At 35.9% G+C, this 24,718-nt stretch overlaps 1 protein-coding gene across 1 annotated transcript in view; it reads right to left on the reverse strand.

Annotated features, from left to right (window-relative positions):
- Window positions 1-20,180: 20,180 nt before the first annotated feature.
- Window positions 20,181-24,718, reverse strand: part of Smn (survival motor neuron) — a 110,393-nt gene continuing 105,855 nt past the window's right edge. The window contains exon 7 of the mRNA XM_090406383.1: window positions 20,181-20,529. Within this exon, the coding sequence (XP_090262509.1) occupies window positions 20,455-20,529 (75 nt within the window). The 3' untranslated portion in view covers window positions 20,181-20,454. The remainder of the gene's footprint in view (window positions 20,530-24,718) is intronic.

Raw genomic sequence — 24,718 nt, forward strand, 5'->3', positions numbered from 1 at the left:
ATTATTGCTTGAGTCTTAACTGACAAGTTGTGAATAATATACTGGAAACCTTTCAAACAATACATGCAGAAGAATTCGAAAAGCAGGTCGCTTTTTTATCGATTTGGAGTAGATGAGTGCAAGAATCAGAGCACACCGCTGATTTATCTGATTACTTATATAATCAATAATTTTTCGAACTCTAGAGACGTGACCAAGATTTCTCTAGAGGCACGTCAGGTGGCTTCTGTTTTTGAACTAATATGCAGTATATGAGCAGCAGCGATGCCTTGATGTAGCATTTTTGCACCGTCTAAATGCTCTGTGAATAACCAGAGCTTTTTCTTGTTAAATTGTAATAGTTTTCGCTATTACAATTGAGCTGTCAGATCATGTGCCAAACGTGCTTGTGGTGCGCATGCGTAGCGTATGGTGGCCATCTGTCAAAGGTTTCCCAGAAATATTAATCTCCGATATCAATATAAACTACGAGTATTTTTGTTCATTCCTGGAGACATTCTTAAAAGCCACAAGAATGCATTTTGTGGATATTGGAGACTAACAGTGTGACACGAGGAATAAGAAAGATATTGTAATTTTATAAGCATGATTGCACGCCTCCACGAAGAAAACGACATACACTACTCATGCATATTCTAAAGAAGTCGATTTTTGGGGTTTCTGGTTTTCATTTGTGAAGGGTAGTGCACAGTCAATCCTGTCTAGGGATAACCCTCACTTAAACAGGTGGAATCGAAACGCCAAGACATCGCACTTTTTTACTGTAAAACGATAAACCTTTCTTCCACTTGGGAAATCCATTATGACAGCTTGGATAGATCGTTGGTAATCAGCACACTTTGATCACTTTTTTTTTTTTTTTTTGGTAAAGGCGATCAGCAGTAATCATATATATAAATATCGCAATCGGAAAAAAAAAAAAGCACTGCTGGACTTTTAGATTTGAACTTTTCAAACGGTGAGATGTAGTTAATGTTTACTAGCGCTTTTCAGTTAAAGATCGCCATGAAAGTCTATGACTTCTTTAATATTTGGCTTAAACTATCTATGTTTCTACGATTACAATGCATTTGCACGGTTTGCAGAAGCACTTTCTGATATATAGTGTTTCCTTTTAGAAAGAAAAACGTACTAAATTATTAAACAACAACGTCTCAGTCTGTAATACTGAGCACTACAGACGGTAGGACTACTGTACTGGTCGCAAATCACAACATGATCCGGGTTTTGTACATCGTCCGCTCTCCAAGCTGTTCTGCTTTTATTAATTCCAAAATGAATATATTATCAGAAGTAACCTGTTCAATAAATTTCGCTTAAAATTGGATTTAAAACAAATCCAGGTTTCTTTACCATATCATCCAATCGTAAACTTGCCTTATTTCTTTCAAAGTGTTGTTATCCCCTCAGTCTTCCAAGGCAAGTCAATATACTCACGTTAATCTTTTCTGGATTGCAGTACAGACCATAATACCTACTTGCATTTATTTTTCCGAAATAGGAATTGTAATAAAAGTGCTTTATTGATATCTCAAGACCTCCCAGGAAAGCTCCTGTATTTCCCCCGGGAAGTAACGTCTCACAATATAAACCTGTAGCTTTTATGAATATTTATTAATATTATTAAGCGAAATTTGATTAACTGCAATCTTACCTACCGGTAATATTAATTATTACTTCGTTTTAAAAGGCATTGTGTTTATATGAAATCACTCTTAGATCCGGATTGAAAGGAACAATAGCAATATTTGTACTAAATATTATAATTAGGCAGCATAATAACAGTGAAAAGGAGAAAATATGAGGGATCCAGTTGGACCAACTCAGTTTGAAAACAATTTAATGTAAAACCTTAAAAGTATTGTAAAACACAATGCTTCCCAACTCTTGCAAATATACAAGTGATCAATATTCAGTCAACTCAAAATAGCGGTACGTAATTTTTGTGTCAAATGTTGTCATGTTTTCATGTATTTCTTATATGGAAGTAATTTATTTAAACCATTGATACTTTATGGGTATCACTTTCCTTGCGTGCAAAAGGAGAAACATCAAAGAAACGAGAAAATATTTATTATTCGTGTTTTAAGATGAAAATATTTAGTAGATGGACTCAGGAATACACAAACACTCCGACAGTATTATTTGCAAGCATAAATTTGATACAATAACCTGTACAATTTAAACTTATTTTCTAATACATTTTAAGAATTGCCTTCTCTAGTATCGAATTAAAGTCATTGAAATTTGTTAAATACGTAATTTCTTATACAGTTTAATAAAGAGACAGAGATACTTATTTAAAAAATAATCTGTATCATAACATTAAAATCAGTTATTAACAAGGGATTTATTAAATGGTGTCATTTTATTATTAAATTGTTAGTTCTGATTGTCCGAGTGGTAGCACTCTTTTCCTTTCCATGCTATGGGCATTGTGTTTTAATGAATATTTTTGTGTGCCGAACGAATTTCCCCGTCAGTGGAAGACTACTATTCTCTTCTTATTCGGATATTTGAGGTGGCATGAAAAAGTTCTATGTTTCTGTAGAGCAGTTTCCAGATTATAGTATGGAATAGAGTATGGATTCACACACAAAAAATATACACCGAACGGTTAAATTTTAAGTCCTGAAGGCAATCAATCCACGGTTGGTGGAAGAGCGTTAGTTATAATTACCAGCATCGGCATACTGGTAATTATATCGACGATGACTTCTGTGGCGCCCTTCACTTGCTTTAGGTTGTAATCTTGAAATCCGGGCTAAGAATACTTCATTTCGTGTAATAGATGTGGTGACTAACAACTATATGAAGTACGGTAAACCAGTCATGTATTGACCTTCCCAAATGTTCTCCGCCTTTGACATGGAGCAATCATAAAGGAAGTAGCCAATGGCATTTATTTAAATATTATTTAATCTGGATGAGCTACATATTAAAAGAATAACAATTAGAGTATGTTTAATAGTGTAGAGATAAATTAATTGAATATGGAACTGTGCAGCGTTTTAAGGGTTGTATTTAATATTTGCAAAATTGAAACACCAGGCTCCTAATCAGATAGAATAATGCTGAATCAAAAAGAAAAAGGAGACGGTTGTGTTTTCTTCCACAGATCGAATATCATGAACCACTAAAAAGCTTAAAACTGGCTTCTCTAGCAGAAACATTTTATTCAACTCGGTTATTTTAAGCCTCTTGGCGGTAACCACTTTTCTAATGATGGACTCGCTACTTTTTGAGCTCCAGAACATGGACCGTTACTCTTAGTAAACAGAGAACTATACCGTTTCGTCCTCCGCACTTGTTAGCTGTTACCAAGAATAGCTTGGATTTCATGTCTTTTATAACGAGAGTTTTTATTTTTTTTTCATCAGATAGCCATCAACTCATACGATCTCTTTAACTGTAGTGTGGGTTACACTGGACTTCGCTCAAGTGTTAATTAAGACGCTGACTATGGCCAAAAAAAAAAAAAAAAAAAAAAAAAACCCGAATCTTGTGAATCAAACAGGCTGAACATTTAACGTCGCATTGCATGCCTTTGAGACGGACAGATTTCAAGCGACCGGTTTTGTGTGTCAGTTTTCAGTTTACAGCTCACGTCTAATGCTTTTTTTTTTTTTTTTTTTTTTAGAGGTGATAAAGGATTTTTTCAACCAACGTCAACAAAAAATTCCAGTATTACATTGAGTAGTTTGTTCAAATTATTTTGAAAGCTTATTCGCTTTCGGGAAATTCCAAGAACAACGAACTTCTAGAGATGAAAATTCAGAATATATAAAATAAAAATAAAAAAACTTACTTTATCAAAGCAAATACCCTTAAGGAAACATGTCTGCAGGGTAGAGGGATTCACAGTGGCCTTTGCTCAGAAAAACGCTGGTTCGAATCCTATTTCAGACTGTGAAGAGTTTATGAAGGCTTTTCAATCGAAGGTAAATTGACACTTCTCGTGTGGATATGCCATGATTTTTCGTCAAAAACATCGAATCCTGAAAAACAGCCAAACTGTTTTTCAGGATTAAAAAATCCTTAAAAATATAGTGAACGCACACAAAGTATGACGAAACTAGGATTAGTTAATATCAATAAAAATAATATTGTTTCTATTTCGTATTCCCTTTCATATTGCTAATGTTTATACATGTTAATAATAAAACATATTTAAACATTTTCATTTCCCATAATTAGGAGAGTCCTAAATAACAAGCAACTGGATTGCTTGTTGGGATTTAGGACTCTTTATGTAGGACACAAACTAAAATATAATTTTTTTTTTTTCACACTTTTGTTTACCCACATGCAGGTACACATGGAACTAAATCCTAATTTATTTTGAGTTTAAACAAGAAGTTCCCTTCATTTTGGAGAGTAATCTGTATTTCTGTTCAAGAAAATTCTGTGGCAAAACTAATTTTCAATATTCCGATTTGTAGCGCTTACTTAAACGTACGAGACATTCAAGTTCATAACACAGGCGTCGAACAACTAAGTAGAAGCCAAAAAAGAAGACCAAAAGGTACATTTCTCTTAAGTACAGTAATACCTCGATTAATGCTCAGGATGCGTTCCTAGAAGACAAAGACAAATTTCACTTTAAGTTATTTTTATATTAACTTTAGCTTCGTGGCTCTTGGTATTTTGGAATGATACACAAGCAATGGTTTTAATTTGAAATCACTATTGACGTTACCGCCCAGAACTGTCTTTTGTCGTTACCGCCCAGAACTGTCATTGAACTGTCTTTTGCAGCTTCGAATCCTGGTACTCACTTTTGTTCGCGCGATATAAATGTGCACTTTGGCATTCTCTTCCAAAAAAGAAGTTTACGTTTATACGGTTGTGGATTTTCTTCTCGGTAGAACGTGTTAATCAAATATGAGAAACTTTGGTTTTATAGTGTAGCAGCTAGATTAACTAACAGAGACGTGATTACAGTTATTACATTAAGGATTATACTGTATTTAAAAACAACAGCAAAGGTAAGTGGACTGTAATTGCAACGAGTGCGATTCGTTAGACCTAACAGCCGTTAGAATCGCCATTGTTAGCAAATCTATTTCAGATCCATATACTTGCAGGATTTACTTGCGTTTATACGCAAATCGTTAATGATGAATGTGTTAGATTTGGACGCCCTCACAGATTCTCTGGATGAAGAGCCAGCGCTTATTCTTGTAAATAAACTTCAAAGGAAGTTTAAGTTCAAATGGCCATCAAACATGATAGATTCTGACATCATTATGGACTCTCTAGATAAAGGACTGGCTTTCAGCTTCATAAAGACACTCCTTAAGAGGTTCGAGCTTGAATGGCCCAGCTTCCCAAATTTTTACTCTTTACCCGAGACTGAAGATCAAAATGAAGACGCTCCTCAAATGGAGGAAAAATTAAATCTAGTAATCTCTGACTCTACTCATTCAGATCAAGGAGAGAGGCACGCGCGCAAAAAACGCAAAACTCTCGCCTCGGAGTCAGCAAACGAAAATGGCATGGATGAAGATGCCCCAACAGATTCCTCTGCCTCCACCAATGAAAAGGTGCCTCCAGTCATTCTTAGGGAAAAGCAGAGATGGACAGCCTTAAGAACCACCATGGCCAACCTGCAGATAAATTACTCCACTGCCAAGAACACAGAGGGCATCAAAATTCAGTCCACTACAGTGACTGACTATAGAAATTTAACCAAGGAGTTGGATGTAAGAGGTATACAATACCATACCTTCACACTTACCTCGGAGAAAAATTTAAAAGTGGTACTCCGAGGAGTATCTGAAGATATTGAAACAGTTGCTGACCTCAACATGCAAGATCTGCCTCCCATAAAGGTCAGCAGAATGTACAGATCAAACAAGACCCCTATGCCTCTGGTATTGGTGGAAATACACAATATCTATAAAAATATTTATAACTTGAAGACAATCTGTGGGCTTAAGGTCTCACCGGAGCCACTTAGGAAGAGGGCCTTTCTGGGCAGTGCCATAGATGCCAAAAATCTGGTCATGCCCAGAAGTTGTGCAAAGCTCAATACAGATGTTTAAAATGTGGTGACACCCACCCCTGCTCCAAGCCAAAAACCACCCTGATTAAATGTGCTAAGTGTGGTAGCCCCCACCTGCAAATTACAGAGCATGCATTTGCCACCCAAAAAACAGGCAAACTGAGTTAATCAGTCAATCTACCTCACTATCAGAAACGAGAGCCCCAGAAGCTCAAGTTCATCAGGCTCCTATTAGTTTGAACAAGATGATAGGCGTTCACCCACCATCAACTGAGCCCCCCAATAAAATAAATCTTCAACACCAAACAAGAACATATGCTGATGTGGCTCACACCCAAAAAGCAGACCATGACCACAATATACCAAATTCACATTCAAATATAACAGACATCACCACCTCTTCTCTTGTAAATATGTTACAGGATTTCAGTAACGCAAATCCATCACTAAGCACTACAAAAAGTTTCTTACAGCAAACACAGTCCATTTTATCTGCATTCTCCAATGCATATGAAAAAAATTTTACCCCAGATTCTCTAATGATTATTGCATAGAATGCCAACGGCCTTAAAAATAAAATACTAGAAGTGCAGGAATTCAATGACAGATATAATCCGGATATATTATTAATTAATGAGCCTCACCTGAGACCAGCTGACAATCCTAAATTCAAAGGATATCAACTCTACAGGAATGATAGGCTGGATTACAGAGGTGGTGGTACAGCCATCCTCATCAAAAATCACATCAACCATCATGCTGTAGCCATTCCTACAACCACTAATCTCGAAGTCACAGGTATCAATGTCATCACAAACTCTGTCGGAAACATAAAAATCTATGCCCACCATCAAATACATTGCTGACCACAGATCTGGATGCTATCCTCGGCGTTAAACTACCAGAGATTTAACCGCAAAACATCACGCCTGGAGCAGTAGGTCTATAAATAGGAATGGCCGCATCTAACTACACAAGCTCAAATTGCGCAACTGTGGCTGGCCCCTCAGTGCCAACTCACCACAGTCCCACTGGCTCAGCCGACGTCTTGGATATAGCTGTCCTTCAGAATGTCAACCTACAGTACACCCTGGAATCATTGAATGGATTATCATCAGACCACAATCCTATTCTGCTCCAACTGGGTTATCAGAGGGGACTTCCCCCTTTGCCTCACACCTTCATTCCCTGGGAAAAACTATCCAAAATGCTTCCAAACTACATTGATCCCATCCCTCATATTAATTCCAAGGAAGAAATTGATTCTGCAGTCAATAAACTTACTGATCAAATCAACACAGCCATAGCATGTCACCTCAAATTCAATTGCTTTCAAGCCTAAACGACTATCACATGACATAATGAACTTAATCAGAGAAAAAAATAAAGCACGAAAAAGAAACAACACCAGAGCACCCCAAGACAAAAAAATATCTCAACAAAATGAACAGTGCAGTGAGAGATGCACTTAAAGCCCACAGAAACAAACTATGGGAAGACAAATTAGCCTCCATATCACCTGGTGATCAAACCGCTCGGAAGTTCCTGAGAAACATCAAAAACAAATCTCTTCCTCCTCTCAAATCTGACCTGAACATTGTTTACACAGATACAGAAAAAATCGAAACTATAGCTAAAAATTTTGAAAAACAGTGTAGCCCTTCATACAATAATCTAAATTTCAATATTTACAAAGTCCACCGCCACGTCAGACAAGTGTTAAAACGACCAGATACCTGTATCAGCCAACTCACACCTACTTCCCCAGCTGAAATTTATGATTTATGACATTATCAAGAACTTAAAGAACAAAAAAGCTCCAGGGCCTGACGGCATATGCAACAGTTATTAAACTGTTACCCCGAAGGGTCATCGTATATCTTACAATAATAATAAATGCTATGTTCAGGTTTAAGTACTTTCCCTCTGCATGGAAGTTGGCAGACGTAGTTCCTATATACAAGCCTGGCAAGGATCCTCAGCAGCCTCAAAGTTATCGTCCCATAAGTCTGATTTCTAATTTGGGCAAAATAGCAGAAAAAGCTATCCTTTCCAGAATTCAACTTTCAGTAAAAAAATTAAACATCCTTCCTTCAGAACAGTTTGATTTTCGCCAATTTCACAGTACCACCCAACAAATTCATAGACTAATCGAATTCATTATCACAAGTTACAATTGGCGCCGATACATCAGTTTTTCTTGACTTAAGAGTATCGTCATGCTCTTCACTAAAAACTCAATATCTCCCAAGATTCCCTGGAAAGCAGAAGCCAAATATCTGGGTGTACTGCTGGACAGAAAACTAACTTTCAGTTCACATATAAAAGCCTCAAGAGTCATTGCACAGCTTTACTCTCTTATCAATAGGAATAGCAAGCTGGATACCAAAATAAAACTGCTCCTTTATCAGTTGATGATTCGACCCATTATTACTTATGTGTCCCCAGCCTGGAGCCACACCTCAAGTACAATTACCCTCAAACTACAGAGTGCGCAAAACAAATGTCTCTGCATGATCTTAAACGCACCATGGTATATCAGAAATGTCCAACTCCACTGGGATACAAATATCCCCTACATCTATTCTTTCCTGCAGTCTTCAGCAGTAAAGTTCTTCTCAGCATTCTCATCACATCACATCCAAATGAATTAGTGCAACAAGCAGCAAATTATGATGAACCAGACTTCTCAAAATATAGGAGACACAAGGCCATCCTACTTCCAAATGAAGATCTTTAAATCGCACCCACTCAGGCAGAGCAGTTAGCTCATAAACGTTTCCTCACACAGCAACCTTATCAGATAGCAGGGATTATAAAAGCATTTTGCTTCACCCTTATAGTCAGCAACGTCTTGCGTCTTCCAGAAAAGTCCCGTTTCATCAACATCAAAAACTGGATCGGGAGGATAATTTCCTCTTTCAATTATGGCATTTAAAGTTGCTGGAAAGGTTGATCAGCTTCAGTATCTGCACTCGCCGCTTCTCCGGTGATTCGAATGTTGTAGAAGTTGCTTCTTTTTTAAATCTATCGAACCAACCTCTGCTAGCTGCAAAGTTTTCGCTCGTATCCTTGATTGAAAAATTAATTGGGCAGACTTATGCAGGACTAGAGTTGACTCTCTATAGGAAACAACACTAACTGCTGAAGACAGCAAATCATAAAATATACATATGGGTCTCTATGAGTTTGCTGTAGTGAGATTTGTGTGTGTGGTTATTCTTCTTAGGCAAGGTTATAGAAATACAACTGATAACTATTAGCCAAAAAATGACAAGTCTCATAGGATTGGTGTAATTTATAAAAAATTAAGAAATTAAATGCAACAACAAAACAAGTCATTTTTTTTTTAATTCTTACACCTTACACATAATTATGAAGAAGCTATTCTTTCCTTTACATGCTTAAAATATACTACACTAACATTTATATAAGGACTTCTCACAACTCCAGTGTCTTTTTACTTGGTTGAAAAACACCACTTATTCACTGATTTATTTGGAATAAAATCCTGCAGAAGGGCCTTTCATATGTATATTAGCAATAAACTATTCACACTGGAGGAATTTGTTGAAATTTTTTTTTTTTTAAAGGTTCATTTGACTAAGACGTCAAATATGTGAAGTATTTGCTGGTATAATAGCTATGATCCCAAGCGCACTCTTGAAAGAAATCGAAACCTGTCCTTTCAAAAAAAAAAATGTTCTTGTATGTTTAAATGTCTTACCACAATTTTCAACTCGTAGCACTCAAATCAAATTTATCGAAAATGTTTATTATCAAAATATTTGCCGCTACATCTATTCCAATATCTTCAGGCTAGGTAGACGTATCCGATACCAAGACATCTTTGGTAATTTCTGATTCACTTTCACCCAGCACTTTATTTCTTCAACATTCTAATACCTTTCTGCATACATTGGCTGAATACCATTCTGGACACCTACACTATTCAAATCATCTAAAAATTTCCTTTCACAATATTTAACTTCTCATTTCTTTTTTGGCGCATTTAAAATATTGTCTAGATGGTCTTTCATTTGATTAATAGCAAGTTTTTCTTTTGGAAAAACTTGAACACAATTAAAAATTCCAAGAGAAAATGGATTCTTATTGCAAAGGAGTATTGTCTTAATTTTCCTTAACACGCTTTCTAATGTTTCAGCATTCAAATTCAAATTCAAATTCAAATAATGACAATACAGTATACTGACACACAATCTTTTAGAACCCAAGCACGATGTAGAAGAACCTATAGCAGGTTTTATGTCATGTATCAGGTATAGGATGCAGGTGACAGTTGTTAAAGAAGTTTATTGACATTTTAGTTGAGGAGTTGGAGGTTTTAGTTGTTGGCAAGTTCTCTGGGATAGTCTACTCATGAAATGAGAAGGAACCATCATTCCTCCACAGAAAGTGGAAAAATGATGGTTGATAGTCAGTGGTGCAGCATCCATGAATGCAGAGATGAAACTGCATCTGGAAGTTGAAGTGATTCAGTGAGCTGAATTGCTCTCCCCAGGAGATAGCATTAAAAATTTCACAGAAGTTTTGGGAACACTACCTCAAATATATGAGCAGTATCCTAGGGACAGGCAAAAATGTGTAATTTTCTACAAAATGAAGGTTAATATCAGTCCAAGGATTTGATATGATTTAGTCTGGTAACTTCTGTATTACTGAAAGTAAGGGTATATAAGCTGAGATCCCTTTTCTGAGAGAAAAGCAACACTATGTTTTTAGTAAGACTAATGTGGTGAAGGTTATCCTTGCCTTATCAAAAGATGTAATGGAGATCAGCATTTTAAGACAATGGTTAAAGATGATCTTAAAGTTTGAGGTACTACCTCTAACACATCTGTGCATTGCATGGTTCGTCAAATGAGCATTTCACCAACTCCATCTGTTATAATTCCTACTAATCAATTAGTATTCCATGGCAAGAAGTTCGTTTCATTATTGCAAAATATTCTACAACTGTTGAATTTTGGAGAGGAATTATGGAAACATCTCTTTCAGTTTTATATTTTTATCTATGTATCTCATAAGAACAAGATCTTCATTTGAAATATCTATGAAGCATCAGGATGGGAAACCCTCGCCCGCGAGCCTATTTCAATTTGCCCCTTTGCTGATGTACTCATATGTATATCAGCACACTACATACACTATATATATATATGAGTTAAAATTTGCCACTCGCCCACGAAAGATTTTAAATTAGTAATTTTCACCCATGTTACTAAAAAGGTTCCTCATCCCCTGATCTAGATGATTCACTCTACTGGAGTCTAATTTCTTTAACTAATTTTTGCCTTAATGACATCTGACGTTTTTAATATTTTATGTATTTTTTGGTACTGTTCTATTACTGTGCCTGTATCTACATCATGTTTATTAGTAGAGATGTTTTTCAAATCAGCAAGTTAATTTAATTTGCTATGTAGTAGGCTATATTAAATAAACACTTGAGGCCTTCAAACATTTCAGAAAACCATCTTTGGCAGCTAAAAGTTATATTTTCTGGGCGATTTCTACTCAAATTTATATCACTGTTTTTGTAAGAATCAGATGACTCACGAAACCAAAGTGTCTTCTGTCTTCTCCAGTTCAAAAAGCAATCTAGAGAATCATGTCAAGAATGAAATAAATAGTGCCTTCTGAATGCAGCAGCAAGACATCTGCTGTTGAAAGCTGGAATTCACATTTTGAAAAGCTGTTTTGTATACAGACTACAAGATGCAACATTGTCTTTATAACTCAGCCACTTGAATTCTTTGAGAAATAAATGGTCTTGATAGCAACTCTTTTCTCCAGTATTTTTAACATTTTCCAATCTCTCATCTCTACCTTCAGTTTTGCACTATTTCACATCACTGAAAAGTGTAGTCTGTGCTTCCTTTCATCAAGAGTTTATAATGGAGGGTGAATCAATATAACTTATCCATAAACAATAGGATAATTAACAGTACTCGTGTTTCACCATGGTGTTCAGTCAAATGATCCAGTTTGACTTATCTTTGCAAGATAATTGTATTTTTTAAATAACATTATTAAAGTTTTTTGATTATGTAAAATGTTCAAGTATATAACTGCACTATTTCATTGGAAAAATAAGAATATAAATTGGTCTTTTTTTTTTATTACAGGTTACAGTGAAACAAATGAAAATAAATTGTATTAAATTAATTTTTTTTATGTTTAATGGTATTTGCTGAAGAATGGTGATCATTTGCAAATTATGTAAAATAATGATTTTTGACAATTCTTGACAATTTATTTCAAAATGAAGTCGCAACTGCCAGGTAAGCTTGAGATAAATAGTGCCTTCTGAATGCAGCACCAACGCATATTTTTTTAGACTATCTCGTGTGAACTAACTTTTAGCAGGAGCGAAACAGTCTGTGAAGGAATTAACTTGATTACATAAGATACTACATCCTGGTTTGTATTTTTTTTTTAAATGGCATTTGAATTTGAATTTTTTTTTTTTTTTTAAATGGCAATTATGCAAGTGATATATATTTTGAATGCATTTACAACTAGGCTGAAAATTCACTTATCTTTCGTATCCAAGTGGCAACTGGATTTCTTTTGCCCTGTTCTTAGGCAAAGAATGATTACAGTATTTAGTTCATGAAGCAGGAAATAGGAGATATATTTTAATTATCTCTGGTTTCAAAATGTAAATGTAACTTGAAGCAAAAGTTGGCAGCTGTTGAGCAAATTATTCTATGTATTACCTAGTATGAAACACAAGTTACAAAATGCCAGTGTCAGTTGGTTTGCAATAATTTATAGAATGTTCAACCTATCTGTCACATTGGAGGCAGATCTTCTAATAACAAATTCATGCAAAGTTTGCAGTAGAGGAAAAAACCTCCATCCCAGTATGACATTTGCTAACTCACCATTTGACTGAAAGGGCCCCAATAAAGTTTCCCAGTGTAATGGAAAAGATTCAAACCCAGGTCTTTCCGATCAACTAAATACCAACTGAGCCATGCAGGCTCTAGATAATAGTATAAGCCAGAAGAATACATTTTTACAACATAACCAAAGAAGAATTAAAGATACCAAGAAATTACATTCTTGGTTTAATCCTTAATCCAAGTGTAAGCAAACAGAAGTATCTTTAATTTATAGTATGACCAAGTAAAAATAATTTCAACATATCTAAGGAAGACGGCAAATGTCACATAGTAATCTTATAAGAAACTAGCAGAAGTTCCATGTGCTAAGATGTTATTAGCAAGTGTCAAATTTGTTCAGGACACAGACAAATGGTACCAATTTTGAAGTCCAAAATCTAGCAACATGGCCATATTTTGGACTTCTCAGCTAAGAAAGTTTCTTTTCAAAATGCTTTAAGAAGATAGTTAATGTAAGCCAATCTCAAACATATGCTGTATGCCACCAAATGCAGATTATCCTATAGAGGTTCACTGTAATAACTAAAAATAAATAATTTATTAAAACACTTAAGGAATTGAACAACGTAGTTACGGATATAAATTAAATTAAACTTTAATAAATATTTTCCGATATTTCGGCAACGTCACATTGCCATCTTCTAAAGGAACTTACAAAAAACGTTACTTGCACGTAGGCACTACAACACAGAAACTGGGAATGAAGATATTGTTCTCCTAACAGTCCAGATGGTGCCCTCTAGCGGGCTAAGTAGGTGTTCTTGGCCGTTGGGCTGAAGGTCTGCTGATGTAGGCCTCCCAAATTTGGGGCAGTCACATACAACCAAATTTGTTGAGGTTTGGAGAATTTCTTAGGGCTGAGGCTGATTCCATAAAGAGTCTTTCAAATTTGTATTTGCTACGGTGTATCACTGTAGCTTTCTTCCACCGTATTCTGTGGCGTGTATCCAGAGCATGGTCCACAAGTCCAGAATGACCGTATTTGTGAAAACGGATGTAGTCCTTGTGTTCCGAAATTCTGATATTTGCTGTCCTGCCTGTCTGGCCAAAGTAAGACAGTTTACAACTGCAAGGGACCTGGTAAACACCAGGTAGGTCTAGGGGAAGTGGTTGGTCTTTAGTGGAGCGGATAAGGGATGCCAATTTTCTATAAGGTTTGTAACAGGAGGTCAGGTCATGTTTTTTTTTTTAAGATTTTGGTAATCTTTTCTGAGGTGCCTCGGATGTAGGGAATGGTGATGGATTTAGAGTAATCTTTGTTGTGAAGGGGGGGGGGGATCTGTGGTTTGTAGGTTCTAATATTTTTTGGATTTTTTTTGGGGGGGGGGGTAGCCATTGGCTGAGAAAGTGTTGAGGATGTGATTTAGTTCAGTGTTTAGGGCCAAGTCGTTTGATCAGATTAGTTTAGCCCTGTTGTATAGTGTTTTCACTACTCCATATTGTTGTGAGGGGGGATGGTGGGATTGTTGGTGAATGTATCTGTCTGTATGGGTGGGTTTTCTGTAAACTGAGAGAACCAAGGCTCCATTAGGCTGGCAGGTGACTAGTGTGTCTAGGAAAGGGAGGCTGTTGTTTTCCTCTTTTTCCAGGGTGAACTTGATTCTGGGGTGTTGGTTGTTTAAGTGTGTTAAGAAGGAGAGAAGTGTTTCAGAGCCATGTGGCCAAATAGCGAACACATCATCAACGTAACGAAGCCATAGGGTTGGTTTTTGTGGGGCAGAGGCTAAGGCTTTTTCTTCAAAGGTCTCCATAAAGAAATTGGCCAAGGGTGGGGAGAGTGGTGAACCCATGGCTGTCCCTTCTATTTGTTTGTAGAATTTTCCCTGCCAAACGAAATAGCCTGAGTTCATTGTGAATACGGGGGGGGGGGGGGGGTATAGAGTTAAACGGCTTTAATCTGTTGGTAACTTCTACAGGCCAAGAAGTGACTCTCTTAAGGAGCTTGTAAAGTTTTCTAATTTGAGAGTTTGTGGGATTGTAATTGATAGGGAGGTAAGTGGCCCGATCTAATAGAAGAGCATTCAGCTTATCTGTGTAGTCCTTTTGGTTAAGTACTACAGTTGCATTTCCCTTATCCGCTTTGGTGATAACTAATTCTTTATTATTCTTCATTTCCTGTAGAGCTTTATATTCCTTGTTTGATATGTTGGTTTTTGGTGGTCTTGCTTTGGAAAGGACACAGGCTACATCCAGTCTTACCCTGTTGGCGACTTGATGTGGAAGGTGGCGGATTCCGCATTCGATCTGGATCATAATATCCTCACTAGGTATTTTATTGGGAGCAATCGCGAAGTCGTGTCCACGTGACAGCGTGCTGAGTGCTTCAGGCTGACTGAAGAAAGGTTGATTACCGTGTTGGTAGCAGGTTTTGGAAGGACGGTAGAGTTCTTTTTTAATTTCTCGAACTTTTTCATCTGTCGGCCTCGTATTTTTTTAAATTCTTTTTCGGCAGCAGTACATGAGACGTCATGTAAGATCGACCAAAGATCGTGGTTCAAAGTGCACGAAAGCTCATCTTCGACGGCACGAATAGCTTCGTTAATGTCCGCTAAGAGAGACCACGTGGCGGTGATTTGTTCGCGTAGCAAGCGCGGTTATATATTCGGAAAGCTTTTTGTGACACAAACCGGTGCTTAAATTTTACACAGTTCGGGATTACTTTATTATCCTGGCAGCGTTTCAGGAACGCTAGAGCTAATCCAAGCTAAATTTTCTCCCGACATCTCAGCCTTATTTCAGTTCACAATGAACTCAGGCTATTTCGTTTGGCAGGGAAAATTCTACAAACAAATAGAGGGGACAGCCATGGGTTCACCACTCTCCCCACCCTTGGCCAATTTCTTTATGGAGACCTTGGAAGAAAAAGCCTTAGCCTCTGCCCCACAAAAACCAACCGTATGGCTTCGCTACGTTGATGATGTGTTCGCTATTCGGCCACATGACTCTGAAACACTTCTCTCCTTCTTAACACACTTAAACAACCAACACCCCAGGATCAAATTCACTCTGGAAAAAGAGGAATAGGCAGAATCATTGAAAATGTCAACTGTGTTGTGAATGGAGAACCTGTGGAACAAGTAAAACATTTCAGCTACTTAGGCACAATTTTTACTGAAGATGGTAAACTAAATATAGAAATAGACAACAGAATCAGCAAAGCTGGTATGGTGGGAAGTCAATTGAATAAATTCATATGGAATAAGAAAGAAATTAGTCGGAACACTAAATTAGCTGTATACAAGACTGTGTTCAAACCAATTTTAACTTATGGATCTGAGAGCTGGGTCAGAAGTAAAACACTTGACCAAAGACTAGAGACCGCAGATATGAGAGTCCTGAGAAAGATTAGAGGCGTGAACAGATGGCATCAATGGCAATATCATATTAAAAATGAGGATATTAGGAAAGAACTTGACATTGTCAGCATCCAGGAATGCGTTAGCAGAGCTAATCTCAGATGGTATGGTCACTTAAATAGAATGGGAGAGGAAAGATTAGCAAAACAAGTGTTCTCTGCAAGGTTGGCAGGAAAACGACCCAGAGGAAGACCAAGATATAGGTGGATTGATACGGTACAAAGTGCCTTAGACGATAGAAATATAAGATCTGATAATGTTGGAGTCTTGACAAGTAACAGACTGATTTGGAGGAAAATTGTAGATAGGAAGTTAGTAATGATGTAATTTTTTCATGTAGTACTGTCATATCCTGTACACCCCTTGAGGGTACATGGCAGGAATTTGATGATGATGATGATGATGAATAATTCATCATCAATGACAGGAGTGAAATTGCTTATGATGGGATAAAATTTCAGCAAAAGCTCTATGGTTGTATATTTTTAATCTCAGATGCAGTTCCTCTTCTTCGTCTTAATATCTACAATGGCCAAAAATCCAACTTCACACATATGAACTTGGAAATGGTAAATTAAACCTTAGAGCTTTATCTATTAATCCAGTAAATTTATTCTGTATTTGTAGCCAAAATGATGATAATGTATTCTCATTGTATTTATTTTTTTAGGAAACTATCAGAAGCCAGTTCTAAAAGTTGTTCTTCTATTGACACCAGGCCCTTTAGCATAGATCTGTTGATACTGAAAGGGTATCTTATTCACTCAATATTAATGTCTAATTCAGGGAAATACTTTTCTAGATTCATTTGTAAGCTTTGTAAATGCTGCATGATTGTAATTTTCACAACATCATCAATTTGTTCATTTGAACTTGCGAACAATTCCTGAAGCGATGGAAACATGTCAAATTCTCCATTACCAACCCGCTTTTGCCATAACTTCATCTTTGCCAATGTGGCATTCACTTTATCTTGGATATGAAATATAGAAATTTCCTTGCCTTGTAAAGACAAATTAAGATTTAATATAGTAAATATATCTGCCAGGTATGCTGAGTAATGTTTTTTCAATTAAACATTTCCATCAAGATAAACTTGTAGTTCATTCCAAGGCTCAAACAAACGAGTAAGGACTTTTCCAAGAAAGCCAACGAACATCAGTATGAAAAGAAGTTGTGTATGATTACTTCCCATTTCTTTGCAAAGTTGAGAGAAAAGTTTGGCATTTAGAGATCTGATCTGATTTTCCCTTTCGGTCGTTTCTGATCATAGGTGACTCTGTGGGCAATGACCACAAAGTATTCCTGGTGAGATTTTTACAGGGTAGTTCACCCCCAACCCCTCCAATTTTTTCCGAGCTCAGGACCATGGCTGGGACATATTCACGACTGTAATCCATGTGTGTTCACGGGGCCGGTTTGCCTGTTCTAGGGAACGAAAATCCCGAGTTTCCGGGTGAACCCCCCCCCCCCCCAACCTCCGCATGAGACCGGCTAACTCACCTTTAGTCAAAAGAGATCAGATAAAGGTTCCTCACGTCACGGACGGGAATCGAACCTAGGGCTTTCCGACCAAAGGGTTTCGTCTATAGTGACTGAGCTACGTAGGCTGTTGGCATTTAGAGGATGGCCTTGAATATAATTTATCATTTTTACAGCTTCATCTAGAAGTTTTCTTAGGTTTGTAGACATGTGTAGCCAAAGCCTCCCTGTGTATGCAGCAGTGTGTCGCCTTTGCATCTGGTGCAACAGCTTGAATCCTTGAAAGAAGCCCATTTTTAAGATCCGACCATGGATTTTGCTCTGTCTGTGCTCGTTCAAACAGAACTTTTCCAATCAGGTTTGTTTTGATAGATAAATGTATTTATATTGTCGAATACTTCTTCTCCTGTTCTTTGTTTTGGCAAGGGTTGGCAAAATAAAAGGTTGTCATGAAGTTTTTGATTTTTTCATACCTAACAAGCACTAGAAGATTGGCAAAATTTGTAATGTCGGTGGATTCACTGACATGCAACCCATAATAGCAACTTATGTATATCAGATAACAATGTTTGTTTCATATTTTCAGCCATTTCAGTGATTCTTCGATGAACAGTACTATTTGCAAGGCAAATCGGATCAAAGACCTTTTTGCATTATCTCCGATCATAATATCTGCTATTATTTTTGCTGCAGGCTTGACCAAAGTTTCACCACTGCATCACTTTTTTGATATTAATAGCAACACATATGAAGCTTCTTTATATTTTTACCTCCTGACATGATTGACATCATTTTTTGAGATTCTTTTAATTTTTTTAGTTTATTTTGAAAAAATTTTACAGGTTTGTAAAATTTTTCACGTATTCATTATGTTTCAATTCAAACTGGCAATTTAGATTAGATGGTTTCACCTTCCTTTTTTAAAGTTTTAGCACAAATGACACAATGGAATAGGTTCCTCTCCATTTCCCATAAATGAAAATCCACATTTCAAGTAATTCATATCGTACTTACGAAAGTTTTTCATCTTCTTTCTAGTTGGTTCTTTAGAGATGTCAGACGACACACCCTTATCAATTTCATTTGATCCAGATACAATATCAATGTTTTCTTGTTGCTTACAGCTGCTTGTATCTGCTATATTGCTCTTTTGTGCATTTTATAAATCCAGTCCTTAACTAATGATCCATACTTAAGAATTTGAAAGCTAAAAAATTATAATATTTATTATAGGTATTGTAACTTATGTACATTATTAAAGCAATTATATCACTGTAAAAGTAGTACAAACCTATTAATTGTTATTTTAACTAACAATAAATTTTAATATGATCAAATAATGAAGCACATTGATTATTATCTGCATAACTGTCTTAATTACATCTACTAGTGATTCATGTAATTACTTTTTTTTTATCAATCGATATTGTACGCTCTTCGCATTGTTACAGGCTTGCAATATATGAAGCTGAACGAAGATTCACGAGTGATCGCCCACGAATTTGCAAACTATTAAATAATTTATTGAGAAATGTACACATTTAAAATAATTCTTTCTTTCCCTCATACACGCATAGCTGAAAATTGCCACGTACTCCCCCTTGAAGACCTTTCACATACCCTGGGGGGGGGGGGGCATGCGTGCCACACTTTGAGAAACACTTACCTAGGAGATATCCTGTTGGTCACATCTTAGATACTAGCAGTCTCTTGAAGTTTATAGTAAGTTTTTAATCAGGATACCAGGTATTCCTGATTTAATTTTCATTTGATATGGCATATGATCTGTCAATCTGGGTGCTGCTCTCCCTAAATTTCCATATTTGATGGTGGTGAGAGTTGCATGTAAATACCTCTTCCCCATGTTCATTTCTTTCTGTGCTGCATATATAAGGTTCTTCTGGGTGGAGGATAAGCTGGTTGAAAATTCCATGTCTGTTTTGTAAAGGAGGGAAACAACTGTATACCATTATATCTTATATATAATTTAATATAATCTTTTCTCCAGAAGATGATTGTTTGCCTGAGTTATAGTAACGATGTTAATCATTATTTTAACTATATAATTTTAACATTTATGGTAAAAACCATAAATGTTAAAATTATTTCTTCAAACAGAATCTGAAAGGCAACACAAACTACTTAAATATCTTCCTGCAGGCATACAGTAAAGCTATTGAGAAGTTTCTAAATATTGAAGCAACATTATCACTATTTCATGGACTTATTTGCCTCTGCTATCCATCATAAAAACAAACAAGACTTGGTGTTCTAGGATTAATATCTTAGAAGAATATCCATATTTATCAGTACAGAAGAGTTAAAATCTCATATGCCTATACCAAGAAACAGCAACACTAAGGGTGAAAATAGATGAATTTTTATGGAAAACTTCCTTCTGAATAAAGCATAAAAAATTAAGCAGTTTCTTTAATGGTTTCAATTAATAGAAGTTTACAAAAGAGTATGGCAATGATTTAATTTGCAATGTTGATGGCACTATTAATGCATAATATATAATTACAATACTACAAACAATCACTGCCTTAAATATAAAACATGACAAAAACATCTGAATACCTTTAGATGCCAGGTTTCTACTTTCTTTTTAATAAAGAAAATTGCAAGACTTTCATACATTCTCACAGAAAAAGAATTTTAAGAAAATATGTAATAATCAATGGTTGCAGCTGCAACATTTTTTGTTAATTCTAGATGAGGAGTTATCTCTGATTTGAGATTGCTGTAGACCCTAAAAATAACAACACAGAATCATTCCTAAATTTCATACATTACAAAACTGAATATAAAAGCAAGCACAAATATATCAGCTTTCATTTGACCTTTACACTTTGAATTTAATTTCTATTCATTCTAGAAGATGTATTTTATATAAAGAAGTTTTTGCAAAGCTGTTACCAAACTATTAAATTATTTTACATATCACCTTAAACATTAATTTTATTCATAAATCAAATATGCAAGAAAAGGGAACTAAGATCACGAGTTTCCATTAATATTTCTTCTTTTCTATCACCATCCATACATCAGCAAACTTCTAATTATCTAGGTGTATAGGAACTAATACTCTGATAACATTATCAAAATATTATGTACTGCAAATCATCACACATCAACCAAGAAATTTTTTTTCTTGAAAATTGGATACACAAAACAAAAATCTGTAAATGTGACACTTTTTTGTACTACAATTCATATATTCTGCCAATTTACATTCAGTGATAGTTATTAAATGCATTTATATTATCTCTCTATATGACCAATAAAACTCCAATACCTGATCAATGATCAACACTAGCATTATTAATAACATCCTACTAAATGCCAGGGTATGGCAAAGCACTTGTGTAGTGAGGAGTAAAATAAAAAATATATGTCAATGGTTTTTTTTGAAACTCTGTGATTAAATTTAATTTAATCTTAGAATTTAAATTACTTTAAATTCCAAGTTCTACAAAAAGGCCAGATTATGTAAATTAGTACAGTACAGTCGATTCCAGTTAATCAGGGCAACCATTATATTGAGACAAGCTTGAGAGAGAATATGCTTCTCTATTTGGGACACAATGCCATTTAATTGAGCCAGCCAGTAATCTCTACCACAAGGAGTGTTAGAAAACAGTCATGGATATGCCATACCACCAATACTGAAAATGGCATCCCATTAGATATGAACCACACCAGAAACTATGAAGAGTTTGCATCTGTTGATGGCAGTCTTCAATACTATAATGAAAATGAAGATTTTGAGGATGAAATTGCAGCAAAGCATCAGAGGGCATTTGAAAAACAAGAAAGTGATGTGTATGATACTCATGAGTTTGAACAATTGTGATTCAATTTCATGAAAGAAGGCAATAAGGCAGTGCTACATCTGCTAATTTTGTTTAATTGTGTCAACAAATCAAAAAGTCAAGCTATGATCATTTCGTACATCATTAACTGCTAAGTGCTGCATAATGTGACCAAATTAACTGGAATCCACTGTATTTAACAGTAAATCACAAACATCCTCTGTACAAAAAACAGATTCCCTAAAGCATCATGACAGCTTTATTAAAATAGCAAATGCTTATTAGATTCCTAGAAAAAGGTTGAAGTACCAGCTCCCAAAAGGGACCTAATCACATAGATCAGACATGTTCAAGCTAGGATAACGTAATAATGCTTCAGAGCTTTATTTATAAAGATTCTATAAGGTATTTACTTGTATGTAGAATTTGTTTTCAAACAGGATTCTATGCTTAGTCAAGATTGTATTGTTCTGCAAAGCAAGATTGTTCATGATACTTGATGCATAAACTACAGTTTGTAGACTGTCTTATATCGAAACCACGTTGTATACCGCATTCAACAAGGGTTACCTGTATTTATAATAGCTTTTAGAATATCATTTGGTATTTATCTTTTTTTTTTTTTAATATGTTAAATGAAATACTTCTTTTAACTTTATCAGATGCTTTTTTTTTCTTCGAAGTCAATAAGTGTAATGTGTTTCTAAATTGTATTCTCTTCTTTTCTCTATTTTTAATTTTAGGCCAAAAGCTGGTTCTATACACGATCATCCTTTTCTAAATCCATTTTGTTACTTCTAAAATAAAGCTTTCAGAATATTTTATTAGTTTGTTATTTAAAATTCTGCTATATATTTTGTAACAGGAATTTAAATACTTATACCTCTATAATTTTTAGGGAGCCTTCAAAGGAATGCGGAGAACCAAGAAGAATTTCTGACTTAATGTCCAATCCTCACCTTCTCCTGGTGCACCCTGTTAGGTATCTATCTGGATACTGAAGAGACGAGGATGGGCTGGCATTTTGGGATTTAGCGAACCAAATTGTATACTCACTGGCTTAAACCAAAATAAAAAATGATGGAACAACATGACAGAATTTCATGCTGGCTGGGGCGTCGGCCGGTTAAACAAGGCCCCCGTTGTTTTAGCCAGGGAACCATGGCGAACAGCGAAAAGTCAGCTACTGGAACAAATCTGAAAACACACCCCAACTCAACATCACCAGAGTTAAAGATTGGTACTATCAACATAAGAAGCTTGAATGGCAAAGAAATGGAGCTACCTGAGGAATTGGATAAGTACCAGATTGACATAATAGGGGTGACTGAAACAAAAAAGATAAAAACTGGCGAGATCTTCCTGAGCAATAAATACAAATTATTATATTCAGGCAATGACAATTAAAGAAAAGAAGGAGCAGCCATAGTATTCAATACAAAATAAGAGGCTAATCTTCTTAAATGGCAGGCAGTCTCAAGTAGAGTGATGTGGACAAATATGAGAATGGAGAACTCGACAATGAGACTTATTTGTGCCTATGGTCCCACAGAAGGTTCTGCTAAAGTAGAAGTGAAGGAATTTTTTTTAAGGCTTTAGAGAAAGCAACTGACACAATGAAAAAGGAAAAGTTAGTCCTTGTTGGGGATCTAAATAGTAGAGTAGGAAATGATTGTCAGACATACAAAAATATTTTGGGAAAATTTGGAGAAAAGAACAAAGCTAATAATAATAATAATGGCAAATACTGTTGGACTTCTGCTCAGGACATGGACTGGTTATTACTAACACCATGTTCGAACATAAAAATGTGCACAAATTCACACGGAGAGAAGAGGCAAGGAATAGGAAAAGTCTCATTGACTATATTCTTGATGATAGTGATGTTATCTCCCTGGTGCAGGACACCAGAGTGTACAGAGGATTTGAAATGAGAAGTGATCACTATTTAGTCTTGAGCAGGATGAAATTGAATTTCATATTGAAAAGAATAACATGTAAGAAAGTTTTAAAGCGAATAAAAGTTGAGCAGTTCTCAGATGTTAACTGTAGACTAAAATACAAAAAGATAATTGAAGAAAAAATAAAAGAGTTTGAGAACAGGAACCAAACCTTGGAGATTCAGTGGCAAGCCCTGAAAAAAACACTGATTGATTAAGTCAGAGAGGCATGTGGTGAGGTTGTGTCTAGGACACTGGAAGTTAAGGAGGCAGTGAAGGAAAAGAAAAAAGCATATAAAAAGTTCCTGGCAAATAAGTCAGCTTGTGCTCTTAGAGAATACAGAGATAAATGTAAGAAAGCTAAACACTGTGTACAACTGGCTATACAAAAGTCATGGGAGGACTTTGGCAAGAACACAGAAAATAAATATCAAGAAGATATTTGGAGGTTCTTCAACAACTGGAGGTTGTTGAAGAAGCTTAGGAATGGGGGAAAGAGCGCAGTAAAAGCAATTAGAGATGATAAAGGTGACATGTAAATGGGAGAAAACCATATCCTTGAACTATGGAGTAATTACTTCGAAAAATTGCTAAATGAAACAAGCAGTGATAGCACAGTGGTAAAAAAACACTCAACAGGCATACACATCCATACTTGAATTACAAAAAGCCATCAAAGGCTTGAAATGTCGAAAGGCAGCAGGAGTAGATGATATTCGACCACAAATGCTTAAGTATGGTGGTATAAAAGTCTTACAGTGGATGCACTGTATAGTTCAGAAGGCCTGGACAGAGAGAGACAAATTCCAGATGATTAGAGTAGAGCTCTCATAGTACCCAGATATAAAAAGGGAAATAAACTGAATGTGAGAATTACAGAGGTATTTGTAATTCTGAGTGTACCTACTGAGTGTTCCTGGTAAGATTTATTCAAGCATACTTGAGAAACGGTTGAGAAGGATTGTGGAAGAGAAGCTTGGTGAAGAACTAGCTGAATTCAGGCCAAATAGAGGCTGTCAGGATCAGATTTGTGCTTTACAACAAATAGTTGAGAAATCATGGGAATATAACAAAGCTCGGTATTTAAGTTTTGTAGATCTGGAAAAGGCATATGACAAGGTGCCAAGAGAGAGAGAGAGAGAGAGAAGCTATTCAATACGCTGCAGTTATATGGTGTCAATGGGGC

Source organism: Typopeltis vanoorti, chromosome 16 (genome assembly GCF_054136105.1).
Source record: "Typopeltis vanoorti isolate ZY-2024b chromosome 16, IOZ_Tvanoo_1.0, whole genome shotgun sequence".
Taxonomy (NCBI): Eukaryota; Metazoa; Arthropoda; class Arachnida; order Uropygi; family Thelyphonidae; genus Typopeltis; species Typopeltis vanoorti.